The sequence below is a fragment of the Platichthys flesus genome, chromosome 4, assembly GCF_949316205.1.
Source record: "Platichthys flesus chromosome 4, fPlaFle2.1, whole genome shotgun sequence".
Taxonomy (NCBI): domain Eukaryota; kingdom Metazoa; phylum Chordata; class Actinopteri; order Pleuronectiformes; family Pleuronectidae; genus Platichthys; species Platichthys flesus.
Genome location: NC_084948.1, coordinates 28571279 through 28587104, shown reverse-complemented (window position 1 = coordinate 28587104; position 15826 = coordinate 28571279). Strand labels below are relative to the sequence as shown.

The window sequence follows — 15826 nt, the reverse complement described above, 5'->3', positions numbered from 1 at the left end:
ACAAGTTGTCATCGGAAAACCAGCGACAGGTTTATAAAAGCCTTATTCCCGAGGGGTAGAGCGGTCGTCCTCCAACCAGGTCGCCGGTTCGATCCTCAGTCTCCCCATCTGCCTGCCGAAGTGTCCTTGAGCAAGATACTGAGCCCCTCAGAGATGTTGAATGCACTAATTGTAAGTAGCTTTGGAAAAAGATTGGCTGATGCTCATTGGTCATGTGACTGTCACAAACTGATCAGGTCAAAGGTCACTGAGAATGAAAATCATCTGAGGAAATGAGTTTATTTCCAAAGGTCAGAATGAACATTTGATGACAAACCAAAGACTGTGAGGTCAGAGGTCATATGACCAGTGGTCAGTTGGTGGTGTCTCTACTGCTCTGGTGTCCAGGCTGCTGACGTCTCTTGCTGCGTCTTCCCCCTGAGGTGAGGGAGGACAGCGTCCCTGTAGAAGATCTCAAGTCTGGACACCGTCTCCCCCCACAGGTCAGGGTCATAGGTCACCGGGACGATGGCTATCTCCTTTGTTGTGAAGACTACGAGATCGGCCTGTCGCAGGCCCGTCACTGCCAGCTGACACTGGATCTGTGTGAAGTAACTGTGAGACGTCTTCAGATGGTAGACTGGAGACTGGGACAGGAAGACAACGAGGGGACGTTACAGACATTAGAGATGAGGACAGGTGAGGCTGGAGGTGGAGGAAGGACATGACTAAATGAGTTTAACAACAGGAAGGAGACAAAGTACATTAAAAAAACGTACCCCTCCAGCGGCACGTCCCACATCGTCCTGTATTTCCAGACAGAAGCCGGGGTCGTCCCTGCAGGCGTCCTCCACACGTCTTTGTCTGTGTTTGTAGGGACACTTGACCTCCAGCAGCCATTGGCCAGTCAGGCTGTCCCTCACAATCCCATCAGGACTTGCAGCCAACCACGGCCGCTGGGCGTCGATAAACAAGCCGCAGTCCTGAACCGTGATTGGCCGACCCAACGCCGAACTCTTGAGCTTCTGCAGAATGACATCATCACCGTTATCATTGTCACTCATCAACGATCTTCACGTGTTTGACGTGTGTTGGTGTTTTGCTCTGGGATCACTGGGAGCTGTACCTGGTACCTGCCGACGACCTCGGCCTCCATGTCCACCCCCCACCTCATGGCCCTGGTCTGGACCCTGCAGCCCTCGCCTGTCCAATCAGAACCATTGATGAAGAACTACTCAATCCCCCTGAAACCAGTTTTTAACTCTGACAGAAGTATCAAAGGTTTTGTCTGGATCAGTTATTTGCTCAAGGTGTAAGAGGGTGTGGTTTACCTGTGATAGCAGTCAGGTAGGAGGTGGGCGGGGTTTGGCTCTTGCCATGAACGAAGCGGCAGTGAGCGACGCTGTGAGCCACAGAGGCTGTGATCCGGTTCCTCCTCCAGGAAAACCAGTCCTGGTTGGTCCTCTGTCCACGGGTCAGAACCTCCACATCCTTCACCAGAGCCCTGTCAACCTGGACCCCCAGACCCAGAGGAACCTGCTCTGGTCTGGGACAGGCTCTGTTGGAGACCTGATCTGCTTTTTGAGAAGAACCTGGATCTGTGGCAGACATCTGAACTAGTTTCTTATTCGTTTTCTGATCGGGGGTCTGAGAACGGGGGTTCCGACCACCACCACGATAAGGTCTTGCTGTAGGAACCAGATCAGCCTGGGTGGTCTTGTCCCCATGTTGGATCCCAGTGTGAGTGGGGTGCTCAGCTCCAGGTCTGGTCCTTTGTGTCTTACTGGTTCTGGTGTCAGTTTTCTTAGTGGTTTTGGGCCGTGCTCCATCTCCAGGAGTCTGGATAGATGGATGGTACCGGACCTGAGGCAGGATGGTTTCCTGGGTCTGACCGGTCACGGACACCTGAGCTCCTGTCCACGATTTGTTTTTCTGCATTTTCAAGTCGTCTGCGTCAGAATCAGAATCATATTTAACAATTGGACTAAAAAAAATTCTGAAACGAGTCTGTGATAAAATCACATGAAAAACAAACTGACTAATGATGAAGAAGCGTTTTATTCTGTTCAGGAACCAAACATCTGAAGAGTCCAGTTTAAAGAGCAGAACAAGGCTCATGAAAGTGACATGTGACCTGTGACTGGTGACCTGTGACTGGTGACCTTTGACATGTGACTGGTGACATTTGACATGTGACATGTGACATGTGACATGTGACCTGTGACTGGTGACCTTTGACATGTGACTGGTGACATTTGACATGTGACATGTGACCTGTGACCTGTGACATGTGACATGTGTGGACCTTGGTGGATTTTCATTGAGAAAATGAGTCTAATTAAATTACTAAACTTATTTAGCACGTGTCGGACGCTTCGTTATTTCTACTGGTAAAAGCACAGACCACAGTTTCTGTAGCGGAGCTTTGATTTTGTTGTCGACTGTTGTTGACACGAGGAGGAAACAGGAGAAACATCCGAGTGGTCCTGAAGGCAGCTGAAGAGCTTTGTGTCACATTGTAAATCTTCCTCCCGTGCACTAACTCTTGGTTCCGTCTGAATATATGAATTGAATTTATAAATGTTACCACCGTATGTTTACATGTCGCTTGTCCTTGATGTAAAAACAACAACAACTTAGCAACAACAAGAACAGCCAGCAGGTGGGTCAAAGCAGGTCAGGTCTGGCTCGTTCCGATTGAATCAGGTTAGATTTAGTAAGTTCGGGTTAAAGTAGGTTAAACAGAGTTAGTTGTAGTTAACTGGAGCGAATCCTACCTGGACGTGAAGTCCGGATGAGACCAGAACAGAAACAGAAAGGGATTCTCTTTGAATAGGTGCTGACTCACCGTCTCGTGACGTCCCGTGTCCGGTGCTCGTGTGGGATCGATCGACTTGTTGGTTTTTAATTAACGTAAAGGAACTTCTTAATGTGACTGATCCAGGTCGTGTTACAGATCCACGTTTAAAGGTCATTCCCAACAGAAGAACCTGAAACAGTCGGTGTGGTGATACCGCCCCCTGCTGGCTGATCAGTCACATGTTTAACTCACGAGTCCCACGTGTTGTTTACTTTCACAATTCTCTGTGTAGAAGCCGGCGGGGGGGCCCTCGTTCTGTCTGACAGGGGGAGGTGTCATGGCGGTGTCTCAGGTGAGTCCAGGTGTGTTCCTCAGTGATCTGGACTCAGCTCTGAGCGTCAGTGTGTTGAGCAGCAGGAACATCACGCTCATCGTCAACGCCAGTGGACTGGAGGGGGTGTCCTACCCTCAGCTGGACCTGCAGCTGCTTCACGTCCCCGTCCAGGACCAACCTCATGCCCCCCTGAGCCACTACTTTGAATCTGTGGCTGAACGGATCCGTCAAAACCACTCAGGGGCCACGCTGGTCCACTGCACCGCCGGCCGGAGTCGATCCCCCGCCCTGATCATGGCCTACCCCCCGACCTGGAGTCTGAAACTGCCAGGGTCTGTGTGGTCATTTTATACTTTGATCGGGTTCTGGTCTGTGTTGCAGGTGTGAGGGTCTTAGCCTCCGTCGGGCGTATGAGCAGGTTCTGCATCAGAGACCCTTCATCAGACCCAACGCTGGATTCTGGCGTCAGCTGATGGACTATGAGCGGACTCTGTTCGGCAGGAACTCGGTGCGGATGACGCGGACGTCCTGTGGCGTCCTGCCTGAGGCCCTGCAGGACTCTGAGGACTCTGAGGCCCTGCAGGACTCTGAGGCTCTCCAGGACTCTGAGGCCTCTGAGGCCCTGCAGGACTCTGAGGCTCTCCAGGACTCTGAGGACTCTGAGGCCCTGCAGGACTCTGAGGCTCTCCAGGACTCTGAGGCCAGAGCGGCGTACTGTGTTAACGTCTGAGGCAACGGATCCAGATTCCCCTGAAGGTCCAGAACTTGACACGTCACAGAAAAACAACAAAAGCTGAACGAATGTAAAGAAAATTAAAACATGAATCAGTTGATTTGATGAAAAGTAAACGTGACTCTGGATATTTTCTAACTATATAAACAAATCAGCTCTGACAACAAATGTGACTGTTTGACTGTTTATGTTTTTAACAATTTAATAATTTCTCACATCTGAAGTGTGACGGCACAAACTGGACTCATCAGGTAGAAAAACACAAAACAAAGTTTATTGTTGTAGAAGTAAAGTGAAAACATGGAGAGTGACTGATTATCAATCTGACCGAACACATCCAAGACGACCTGAGACCAGCGAGCGGTTCAGGTCCTGGTCTCAGTACTGGTTCAGGTCCTGGTCTCAGTACTGGAAGCTCCTCTTGGTCTGGATGTCGTCGAGGATCTGCTGCAGCTCCTCGTCCTCGAAGCGTCCCTCCAGACTGAGAACAGATCAAACTGATCGATTACAGTTTCAGAAGCAGGTGACTGAGATCAGAGGTTTGATATGAATGCTTTGAGGCTCGTGTGGTTCTGACCTGGGGATCAGAGCTTTGGCCTCCTCTGCAGCCTCCGGACACAGGTTCGCTAAACTCGACAACTCGAACTTATGAAGTTTCTTCTGCAGGAGGAGACTGAAGGGGGGGGGGGGGGGGGGGGGGTCAGAGCACAAACTCCTGCTTATCTTCCAAACAGGCGAGAGGTCAACAGGTGGAGGTGTACCTGCGCACAGCCGTGATGGTCTCTCTGTTCTTGAAGCGGCTGAACCGAGCCGTGTAGTTCAGAGTCTTCATGAAGACCTCGGACAGTTCCTGTTCGTCCTCCGCGCTCTCGTTCTGCTGCTTCCTGTGCTCCAGCAGCATGTGGACCTCCGAGTTCAGCAGCGTCTCCGCGTTCTCAAACTCTGAAACACAAGCACACATCAGCCTGGACCTGGACCTGACCTGGACCTGACATCCTGACTGGCTGCATCACCGCCTGGTACGGCAGCTGCACCGCCCTGAACCGTGAGGCTCTACAGAGGGTGGTGCAGTCTGCCCAGCACATCACCAGGACGGAGCTACCGTCCATAGAGGACCTCTACACCCAGCGGTGCAGGAAGAAGAGCAGCCGGATCATTAAAGACCCCTTTGTATAGGTTGTAATTACTTGAGCGTTGTTAAAAGAGAGCCTGAGACTCAAGCATTTCACTTCCAGCGACTGCTTCATGTTATTGTTGTGCATTTGACAAATAAAAATCTTGAATCTTGAACCTGGACCTGACCTGGACCTGATTTGGACCTGGACCTGACCTGGACCTGATCTTTACCTGGTCTGACGCGGACCTGATCTGGACATGATCTTTACCTGGTCTGGACCTGACGCGGACTTGGTCTGGGGTCTCATTTATAACCGTACGAAACGGGGCCTGAAACGTGCGTACGCCACTTCTCACGCATTCGTTATAAAATCAAGTTTGATTTATAAAAACAAAGTCGTGCATTCTAACGTTTTGCAGACGTGAGGAACTGAAGCAGATTATTGATCCAATTCATCTTTTACTTTAAAACCAACATCTTAGTTTTGCTCACGTGACAAAACTGTTTGATTCAAACCTTAAATTGAAAAAGATAAAAAACAACTTCCAGCCATCGACGCTCAGGTTCCAGTAGACAGCGGAGTTACGGAGCCGAGTCATTAACAGGTTTTAATAATATCTTCTAACACTGTGAGTGTCATCAGATCACTGCAGTGAACGTGACTGAGCCATCAGAGCACAGAGCGACCTGGGGCCGGTATTTCAAAATGATCCGACAGGATTAATCCACCTGGATTGGATTAAATCCTGATCAGATCCTAAAAACGGGTATTTCAAAGCAAATCTGATCCTGAAGATTCAGATTCAGATTTGGCAATCCAATCCCAATCCTGCCTTTGATCCAGATTAAAAGCTGCCGTTGAGTATTACAAAACTTAAGTGGGAAATCTGGATCAGTTTGATCCTAAAAATCAGGATCACCCTGATCCCACCTCAGAGGTGGATTTGAGGGAGATTACATGTTAAGATTTGAACAGTTGAAGTGTAACTGCTCCCAAAGTTCTTTGTTTAATACAACTAAGCTTCACTGCTGTTTGATCAATGTTTATTTCCTTTTCACGTTCCTTTTTTTTTCTGCAAACATGCACGCTGTTCACTGCAATGCTTTAACGAATCGGCGTCAGAAGTGCAACACAGAATAAACATTACACTACTGCGTGTAAGTGACATTACAAACTCCAATTAACAAGGAATTATGATTCTTTCAACTTTGTGCAGATTTACATAATTGGTTAACTCAATATAATGATTGCCTTTCATCTAGTCTGAGGACGCATCAACACTGGCTAAGATTATACTTTAATTCAGAGACAATAGTTGAGCTAGCTTCTCCTTTTTCTGTAAAATGTTGGCTCCATTTCCTGTTTCCTGTCTGTGATCCAGGGGGCGGGACGGATTTGGACATCCCAATCTGCCGGTATCACGATCACTCTGATCCAATCCAGCAAAGTTTTGAAATACCGGGATAGATCAGGTTGATCCGTGGCTGAGGACAGGGGGATTTGGTTATCCGGATCATTCTGATCTGGATTACAAGTTTTGAAATACCAGCCCCTGGAGATCACTCACAAGACAAGAGGAAACCTTCACACAGTGTCCCAGAGGAGCTGAGGAACCACTGGAGGTCTCCTGGTGGATCCTGTGTCGTGTTGGCCTCAGATAATGGTGGTGGACCAGGACCAAGGGGTGGCAGCTGGTGATGGATCCTAACCGGCGGCAGTGGACAATGACTGTGGACTATAGTGGATCTGATCTGGATGGTGGATCATGGTCCTGCTGGCTACTGACCAGCGACTATGATGCAGCAGGACTGATTGACATATAGTGTTGAAGTTATCCTTCAAGATGTCTACCCTCATCAATGCTGTGGTAATGTGAACACTTCAGAATGAGTCCTGCACTGTTTTATCTGGACCTGGTCTGACGTGGACCTGATGTGACATGGACCTGGTCTGACGTGGACCTGATGTGACGTGGACCTGAGGGGACGTGGACCTGGTCTGACGTGGACCTGATGTGATGTGGACCTGGTTTAACGTGGACCTGGTCTGGTTGGATCTTTAGACACTGACCTTTAGGAAACAGCAGCTGTGACGCGTCTTCTTCAACATCACCGACATTAGAAGGAGCAGTCCCGCCTCCCGCCGCCATGACGACACTTGCGCGGGGACCCGCTCCGGGATTCTGGGGGAACCGGGGACAGTTACCGGGACAGTTACCGGGGACAATACCAGGTCGCGTGCATCGGCGCCTTTCAGCCTCTAATACAGAAGCACTTCCGGGTCCAACAACAGCTACTTCCTGTCTGCAGTTTGAATCTTTCTAATTAAGAGCTGTTACAAGCAGCGCCCCCCGGCGGATAGTGACTGTCAGTGTCAACTGTCGTGACAATAAGTGGATCATGTTTTCTTCATAACAATAATAGACAACAATAATAATATATTAATAATAAGCCCAATATTTGACAATATTCAATAATATACGTATCAAATCAAATCAAAGTTTATTGTCACAGGCACCAATGACAGCATCATCGGAGCAGTGAAACTCTTGTGACCTGGCAGGCAACATGTAGACGACTTTACAAAATAGAAAATACATAACATGACATCGTAGTATATAACATAGTAAAGTGAAGCAGCACTTTACAGGGTGAAGAAGTGTGGATTATTAATTAAAATGAATATATGTGAAGTAAGTGTATTTGGTGGGTTAGGGGAAGCTGTTTGTGAGTCTGGTAGTCCGTGCTCGGATGCTCCGGTAACGTCTGCCAGACGGCAGCAGGGTGAGAAGTCCACAGCCTGGCTGGATATGGTCCTTGATGATCTTCAGTGCTTTTCTCAGACATCTTGTGTTGTAGATGAGTTGCACTGAAGGGAGATGGCAGCCGATGATGCTCCTTTGTCTCCACCAGCCTCTGCAGGGCCTTGTGATCAGCAGCGGAGCAGCTACCAAACCAGGCAGTAGTGCAGCTTGAGAGGATGCTCTCCATGGGGCACCTGTCGAAGTTTGTAGAAACTTCTTGAGTCTCCTCAGGAAGTATAAACGCTTTGTGCAGTTTTGACCACAGAGTCCGCTTGTTTGGACCAGGTCAGGTCACACCGAGGAACTTGAACTCGGAGACTCTCTCCACTACAGCTCCATCGACGTGTAACGGGCCGTGTCCCCCCCCCCCCCCCCCCACCTGCAGCTTCCTGAAGTCCACGATCATCTCCTTGGTCTTGCAGACGTTAGGAGACTAGTTGTTCTCTTGGCAGTATGATAATTATGACGTGATTATTACATAACAATTATAATAATAATTGTTTTGGTTATTTGTATAAATCCAGACGCCAGGTGGCGCTCGAGGACAGATGTACTCTGGGTCTTTAATTAATGCTTCAAATAACATGAAAAACTCAGTACATTTACATTTCTATTATTTGGTGCCTTCTAGCAACAGGATTAAATCATCTTTCAAATCTGTGTTAATGTTTGTCAAATAAAAAAATTATGAATTTATGATAAAATCTTTACTTTCAGGTAAATTATTTCTAAATTGATATTATCAAGAAATTTAAATATAAATAATATTAATAAATGATTGTGTGTGTCCATGTGTGTGTCCATGTGTACATGTGTGTGTCTATGTGTGTCCATGTGTACATGTGTGTGTCCATGTGTGTGTCTATGTGTGTCCATGTGTCCATGTGTGTCTATGTGTGTGTCCATGTGTCCATGTGTGTGTCTATGTGTGTCTCCATGTGTCCATGTGTGTGTCTATGTGTGTTTCCATGTGTGCATGTGTGTGTCTATGTGTGTGTCCATGTGTCCATGTGTGTGTCTATGTGTGTGTCCATGTGTGTGTTCATGTGTGTGTCTATGTGTGACCAAATACAATGCAAGGAAATAACACACTATGGTTTTAATGAATTTTCTCTTTTCAAATGCAAAGACAGCGACCTGGAGGCTGGACTGATCCACTGTGTGTCTGAGGGGTGGACTGATCCACTGTGTGTCTGAGGGGTGGACTGAGCCACTGTGTGTCTGAGGGGTGGACTGATCCACTGTGTGTCTGAGGGGTGGACTGATCCACTGTGTGTCTGAGGGGTGGACTGAGCCACTGTGTGTCTGAGGGGTGGACTGATCCACTGTGTGTCTGAGGGGTGGACTGATCCACTGTGTGTCTGAGGGGTGGACTGAGCCACTGTGTGTCTGAGGGGTGGACTGATCCACTGTGTGTCTGAGGGGTGGACTGATCCACTGTGTGTCTGAGGGGTGGACTGATCCACAGTGTGTCTGAGGGGTGGACTGATCCACTGCGTGTCTGAGGGGTGTGGTGGCAGCTCAGCTGAGGATTGAACATGCTTATTTTACACTGACGGACAAGTTGGAGGGTTTCAGGGCTGTGTGGGGGGGTGGGACAGGTCCTGTCCTCACTGGGGGACAACCAGTCTCTGGTCTTTAACTTTAGGGTTGGTGTATGATGTGTGTGTGCATGAAATGTTTTATCCTTTCCTTTCACATAGTTGAATAATTAAGATTTAATTTGACAATGTGTCATAAATAAAGTTATTCAAAAGTAAAAAAAGAAATAATCCTCTTCCTCTTCTTCTTCTTCTTCTTCATCCTCAGGAGAACGTGGCTGAAGTGAAGTTAGCCTCAGAGTTAGTGGAAACTTCCCAGCATGCACCTGTTGGTTCTTGTTTCATCATGTCTCACTAATGAGACCCAGAGGACACAGTCTGTGTGGACGTCTGGACACTGGGGCCAGAGGCAGCTTCACTAACGACCAATTAACCCTGGGAGGACCCACGCTGTGGCCATGGGTACACAAGCAGGTCCAGTCCAATGTGACCTGGTGTCCCCCACAGGAAGATGAGGGACCAAACGACCGGGACATAACAATAATAATACTTTTCAAAATAAAAGCCTCGGGGGACTGAGCCTACAACGTGATAACACATCAGAATTGATATTTTCTCTCAGGATGTGATTCTATGTCGAGTTGGACAAGTGGACGACTCGGAGACATTTCCTGGTTCTTTGTCCGGTTCCTGGTTGAAGGGAAGTGTTCCACTGGCTCATAAACCAGAGCTTCATGATGTGATCTCACTGGGAGATTGTCCACTGACTGGTGATTCACTGGGTGAACTGTGTTTGATCACAACAGAGTGGGAACTGGTTTCTCTGGTTTATTCTGGACAAATGTGTTGAACCAGATTATGATTCAACCGTCAAATCAATTTCCAGCACAAACATAAACTTTCCTTACTGATGCCAAACAGTATCAGAAATTATTCACTGTACCTGTCCCCCATCATATAGAGCTGAGCCCCCCACACCCAGCGGCCCCTTTAGTCTCCGTCCAAGAGGCCAACGTGTACCTGTTGCAGAGTGAGCAGCAGGGGGCGTCCTTCTACCAGTCACGAGTCAGGGACGTGACCAGAAACTACCGAGACTCATTTCAACAGCAGTCAAGGCCAAATTATAGTCGTGTTGCACGGACGCACGCGAGACACGCAACACGCCCCTTTCGAGCCCTCTGGCGTCTTGCGTGCGCCCGTCGATTTTTCTAAAGCCTGAAACATGCTTCTGCGTTTTCACGGGCCCGTAAGCGCAAGAGCCCTTCCGGGTCCCTTACGTGCTTATGTATCCCTCCTTACGTGCTGACGGGTGTCGACCCCCTTTTCTAAAATTTACGGCAAAGCTCCGCAAGCTCACTCAGCCCGCAAGGCTGTGATTGGTCTGCTCTACATCCCTTCTGGAGCTGCATTTCCGGTTTCATGCCCCATAATACCGGCAGAAATCACGGAAGATTTAGAAGAACGAATATGGACCAAATAGAAGAGCACTTGGCAGAAGATATCCGACAGTATGATCACTTGTATAACCTGTCACTGACTGGCCGATTTGTCCGCCAGAAAAAGGCTACGAGGAGCCGCAGTGGCTATGTAAATAAACAATCGACGAAGAAGAAAGAAGGCGTCTCTAAGGTCGTCTTCGACAAAAAGCATTACTCCGCCTAGTGTTCTGGCGCGGAATTGCTTTGTAAGACGCGCAACGGTTGAGGAAGCATGAATGAAAACGAGTCTTGCGCCACAGCGGCGTGAAAAGACGCAGACGCAGTCGCAGAAGCATGTTTCAGGCTTAACTATACAAAAAAAACGACGCGAGCCTCTCGCAGCCCGCAAGGCTTGTGATTGGTCAGCTGACTACATCCTGTCTGGAGTCTAGTTTCCGGTTTCATGTCCCACAATACGCCGAAATCACGGAAGATTTAGAAGAACGAATATGAAACAAATAGAAGAGCACTTGGCAGAAGAGATCCGAAAGTATGATCACTTGTATAACCCGTCACTGACTGGAGGATCTGTCCACCAGGAAGAGGCTCTGAGGAGCCGGAGTGGCTATGTAAATAAACATTCGACGAAGAAGAAGACGTCTCTTCTTTGTGTGTTTTGTTTTTGAAAAAAAAGTTACTCCGCCTAGTGTTCTGGCGGTGAACTGCGTTGCAACACGCGCAACACGTTTAGGAAGCATAAACCAAAACGGATCCGTCGATGCAGCTGCGTGGCCTTCCGCGGTTGCAGTCGCAGGACTATAATTAGGCCTTCAGCTGACGTCAGCTGAACCTCTGAGGCTCCAGGTCTCCGTTGGAAACAGAGTTCAGCAGAATCTGATCCAGCTGAACGAACCGCTGGTTCTTCAAATGGACCAAAAACCTCCGAGCACATGTTCATCTGGAGACGAGGTCATTCACACATCGTTTTAACCTCAGAGGCCACTGATATCCTGCTGGGAGGCACGTTCACACACACACACACACACACACACACACACACACACACACACACACACACACACCACACACACACCACACACACACACACAGTGCACATACAAGCTCTCGTTAGCAGCGCTCCTTGCTTGTTTCAGGTTAAACCAGAGATGTAAAGGACCTTGTTTCCTTGTTACCTGAAAGTGCTGTAGCTAAATTTAAGGAAATAATCCCAATTACATTTAAACCCGTATTATCCGTAGATATAAACAACAAATTCTTTAAAACCCTGAGCTCCATTGAGATCGACCACCTCGTCGATAGCTCTGCAGACTCATTACGATTAACATTACACACAATAGAGCCTCTAAAAAAGAAAAATGTCAAACATAGTAAATTAGCTCCATGGTATAATTCCCAGACAAATGAGTTAAAACAATTAAAACTAGAAAGGAAGTGGCGCTCCAGCAACAATGTTGAAAACCTCATAGAATGGAAGAATAGTGTTAAAGAATATAAAAAGGCTCTCCACAAAGCAAGAGCCGCCTACTATTCAAAACTAATAGAAGAGAATAAAAACAACCCCAGGTTTCTCTTCAGCACTGTAGCCAGGCTGACAGAGAGTCACACCTCCACCGAACCCAGTATTCCTCCATCCCTAAATAGCAATATCTTTATGACCTCAGGTTCTAAACCAACAACCTGTATCTTAGATCCCATTCCTACCAAATTACTTAAAGAAATTCTGCCCCTAATTGATAGTTCGTTACTTATCATTATCAATCTGTCATTCTCTCTTGTGTAACATCAGAGGTCCAACTCAGTGTCTTGTAGCCATGCCCTTGTCTCTGGTCCCACGTCAAAGAGGCCGGCTTCCGAGGGTGGTCTGTGTAGGGGGCAGGTGGTCATAATATGTTTGACAGTCTGTTCAGGGGCACCACACTCGCGTGCAGCGCTGTCTGCCAGGCCCCACTTCTTCATTGAAGATTTTCTAAGATTTAAATCTGTCATTATCATCAGGTTATGTACCACAGTCTTTTAAAATAGCTGTCATCAAACCCCTACTCAAAAAACCCACCCTAGACCCAGAGGTTTTAGCCAATTACAGGCCAATATCTAATCTCCCCTTCATTTCTAAAATCTTAGAAAAAGTGGTAGCCAATCAGCTGTCTGAGTTTCTCCAGGAAAATAATATATATGAAGACTTTCAATCGGGGTTTAGAGCCAATCACAGTACAGAGACTGCCTTGGCAAAAGTCACTAATGACCTTTTAATAGCCTCAGATCAGGGACTTGTGTCTGTCCTCGTTCTGTTAGATCTCAGTGCAGCATTCGACACAATTGACCATCACATTTTATTACAAAGACTCAAACAGTTAATTAACATTAATGGAACCGCCCTTAACTGGTTTAAATCGTATTTTTCGAATGGCTCCCAATTCGTGCAAATTAATGATGAGTCATCTGTGCGCACCAAAGTAAACCATGGTGTTCCACAGGGCTCTGTGCTCGGCCCAGTTTTATTCTCATTATATATGCTTCCACTAGGAAACATTATCAGGACACACTCGGTAAATTTCCACTGCTATGCGGATGACACCCAATTATACTTATCAATAAAACCTGAACAAAGTAATCAATTAACTAAACTTCGAACATGTCTCAAGGACAAAAAAAACTTGGATGACCCGTGAGTTTCTCTTATTAAACTCAGACAAAACAGAGGTTATAATACTTGGCCCCAAACACCTTAGAGATGCATTATCTAATGATATAGCTGCGCTAGACGACATTGCCCTTGCTTCCAATGAAACAGTCAGGAACTTGGGAGTGATCTTCGATCCTGATTTATTCTTTAATAGTCACTTAAAACAAATTTCTAGGACCACTTTTTTCCACTTGCGTAATATCTCAAAAATCAGACATGTCCTTTCACAAAAAGATGCAGAAAAACTAGTCCACGCCTTTGTTACATCGAGACTGGACTATTGTAATTCATTATTATCAGGCTCCAGCAGGAAGTCGTTAAAGACTCTACAGCTTGTCCAAAATGCTGCAGCACGTGTCCTGAAGACAACCAGGACCAGAGACCACATGTCTCCTGTGTTAGCATCACTACACTGGCTTCCAGTTAAATCTAGAATAGAATTTACAATTCTCCTCCTCACCTTCAAGGCCCTTAATAATATAGCGCCTTTTTACCTTAAAGAGCTGTTAGTACCTTATCAACCCACTAGAGCACTCCGCTCCCAGAACTCAGGCTGTCGTCCCTAAAGTCTCTAAAAGTAGAGTAGGAGCCAGAGCTTTCAGCCATCAAGCCCCTCGGCTGTGGAATAATCTACCACTTTCAGTTCAGGAGGCAGTCACCATCTGTTCGTTTAAGAGTAGGCTCAAAACCTTCCTTTTTGATAAAGCTTATAGTTAGAGCTAGTTAGTGCACCAGAACGTTACTTTTTCTATTTTATGACACATGACACACGGAGCTTCTCTTTCCACCTCTCCTTCCTCTTCTCCATCCCTATCCCCCTTCCCCGGAATCCCTTTGCTTTATCACCCGCAGATCCAGGGCCTCTGTGGCCGCACCATGGATTACGGTTTGTGGATCGCGCACCGGGGGTCGCGGTGTTGGATCCAGTGTGGCGGATTCTGAGTCATGTGGGCTGATCGTGCTGCTGGTGGCGGACCCTGTGTCGCGTTGGCATTGGGCACGGGCGGTGGACCAGGACCGCGGTGGTGGCTCGTGATGGGTCGTGATGGGCGGCGATGGACGGTGACAGAGGACTGGAGTGGCGTCTGGTCTGGATTGTGGATCGTGGTCTGGATGGTTGCTGAGCATGGACTGTGCTTGCAGCGGGACTGCTTGGCATGTCATGTTGGGGTTGTCCTTCGTGATGTCTACCCTCATCAAATGCTGCTAGAGACTTTGATTATTGATGATGTTCTCCTGCACGTGACATCTGTTGACTTGTGTCCGTCCTGGGAGAGGGATCCTCACATGTGTCTCTGAGGTTTCTACATGTTTTTACCTGTTAAAGGGTTTTTAGTAGTTTGTCCTGACTCTTGCTGAGGGTTAAGGACAGAGGATGTCACACCCTGTTAAAGCCCTATGAGATGAATTGTAATTTGTGAATATGGGCTTTACAAATAAAATTTGATTGATTGATTGATTGAATTTGACCTCGATGACCCCACAGGAGCAGAGTGGAGCCTGTTCTGGAACTCTCCCTCCGGTCCACCACGGCCTCTGGGCCTCCGCTAATGCTCCAGCTTGCTGTCAATTTGGATCCTGTTTTTGTGCTAATAAGGGTCAGGGTCAGGGTCAGTGTCAGGGTCAGGGTCAGGGTCAGCGCCAGGGTCAGGGTCAGGGTCAGGGTCAGGGTCAGGGTTAGGGTTAGGGTCAGGGTCAGGGTTTGCTGCTACAGTCTTTATTACATTTGAACAAACACTGTTCATGGTGTCAGCACATTATTTTTCTGGAGGGAAATCAGACTGTGACCTTTCACTTAGAGAAACACATCAAGTTCTCCTTAATATCAAGGTTGGTCACTTTAATAATTACTGTCCTTAATAATATCATAGCAAGCTTTTGACACAGGGACAGATGAAATATGACACGTTAAAACTGTTTGTTATGATGTCTATTTTAAGAGTTAAACCTCGTCACAATAAAATGATCCTTTTTCAACCAGATCAAGTTCACCTTTTCAGTTTAAAAGTTCCTGAAATGTTTCTCCCATTTTATAAATATTTTATTAAATTCAACAGCTTGTTTATTCCATAAAAATTCAAATAGTTTAATCTCTACACAGTTGAAGTGATGATGAAAGTGATGATTCAGAATGTGAAGAGAAACACAACAAGTCCCTGGTTCCACAGCAGTTTGATATATTCTGGTTCCTTAGTCTTGGATTAGATCTCATCTATCTAATCTAATCTGGTTCCTTAGTGTAGTCAGTTACTTAATTAGTTACTTAAAGGTTCAGTGACAAATAGTGGTGAAGTGTCATGCTGCAGCTGAACATGATACCAAATGAATCTCAGTCGATCTGTTCATTTCCTTTTATTCACAATAAGCAGATTTTTCAGTTGTCAGAACATTCAGAG

General features: G+C 47.0%; 3 protein-coding genes across 4 annotated transcripts; 1 reads left to right on the top strand and 2 right to left on the bottom strand.

The window, feature by feature from the left end:
* Positions 1-248: 248 nt before the first annotated feature.
* Positions 249-2957, bottom strand: LOC133951710 (uncharacterized). Of its 2 annotated transcripts, none has more exons than XM_062385830.1 (5): positions 2828-2957; positions 1311-1928; positions 1106-1182; positions 759-1004; positions 249-626 (listed from the first exon to the last, which is right to left on the bottom strand). In XM_062385830.1, the coding sequence occupies exons 1-5, from the start codon at positions 2952-2954 to the stop codon at positions 369-371; spliced, it is 1326 nt and encodes a 441-aa protein (XP_062241814.1). In that variant the 5' UTR covers positions 2955-2957; the 3' UTR covers positions 249-368. The 2 variants fall into 2 exon arrangements, with proteins under 2 accessions (XP_062241814.1, XP_062241815.1); XM_062385831.1 differs by having other exon boundaries at positions 2757-2878.
* A 32-nt stretch (positions 2958-2989) lies between these two features.
* LOC133951727 (dual specificity protein phosphatase 14) lies at positions 2990-4014 on the top strand. Its single transcript, XM_062385850.1, has 2 exons — positions 2990-3416; positions 3487-4014. The coding sequence occupies exons 1-2, from the start codon at positions 3117-3119 to the stop codon at positions 3841-3843; spliced, it is 657 nt and encodes a 218-aa protein (XP_062241834.1). The 5' UTR covers positions 2990-3116; the 3' UTR covers positions 3844-4014.
* Positions 4015-4098: 84 nt separating this feature from the next.
* On the bottom strand, positions 4099-7251 carry polr2d (RNA polymerase II subunit D). Its single transcript, XM_062385844.1, has 4 exons — positions 7035-7251; positions 4608-4788; positions 4424-4519; positions 4099-4327 (listed from the first exon to the last, which is right to left on the bottom strand). Exons 1-4 carry the CDS (start codon positions 7111-7113, stop codon positions 4249-4251), a joined length of 435 nt encoding a protein of 144 aa, XP_062241828.1. The 5' UTR covers positions 7114-7251; the 3' UTR covers positions 4099-4248.
* Between the last annotated feature and the right edge of the window lie 8575 nt (positions 7252-15826).

Excerpts from the sequence above, each read along its gene's own strand:
- LOC133951727 (XM_062385850.1), top strand. The coding sequence starts at position 3,117 with ATGGCGGTGTCTCAGGTGAGTCCAGGTGTGTTCCTCAGTGATCTGGAC. Across the intron at positions 3,417-3,486 it reads CCGCCCTGATCATGGCCTAC|TGTTGCAGGTGTGAGGGTCT; the intron begins CCCCCGACCTGG and ends GGTTCTGGTCTG.
- LOC133951710 (XM_062385830.1), bottom strand. The coding sequence starts at position 2,954 with ATGACCTTTAAACGTGGATCTGTAACACGACCTGGATCAGTCACATTA. Across the intron at positions 1,183-1,310 it reads CTACCTGACTGCTATCACAG|GCGAGGGCTGCAGGGTCCAG; the intron begins GTAAACCACACC and ends CTGATTGGACAG. Across the intron at positions 627-758 it reads TGGGACGTGCCGCTGGAGGG|TCTCCAGTCTACCATCTGAA; the intron begins GTACGTTTTTTT and ends TTCCTGTCCCAG.
- polr2d (XM_062385844.1), bottom strand. The coding sequence starts at position 7,113 with ATGGCGGCGGGAGGCGGGACTGCTCCTTCTAATGTCGGTGATGTTGAA. Across the intron at positions 4,789-7,034 it reads ACAGCTGCTGTTTCCTAAAG|AGTTTGAGAACGCGGAGACG; the intron begins GTCAGTGTCTAA and ends CTTGTGTTTCAG. Across the intron at positions 4,328-4,423 it reads GCCAAAGCTCTGATCCCCAG|TCTGGAGGGACGCTTCGAGG; the intron begins GTCAGAACCACA and ends ATCTGTTCTCAG.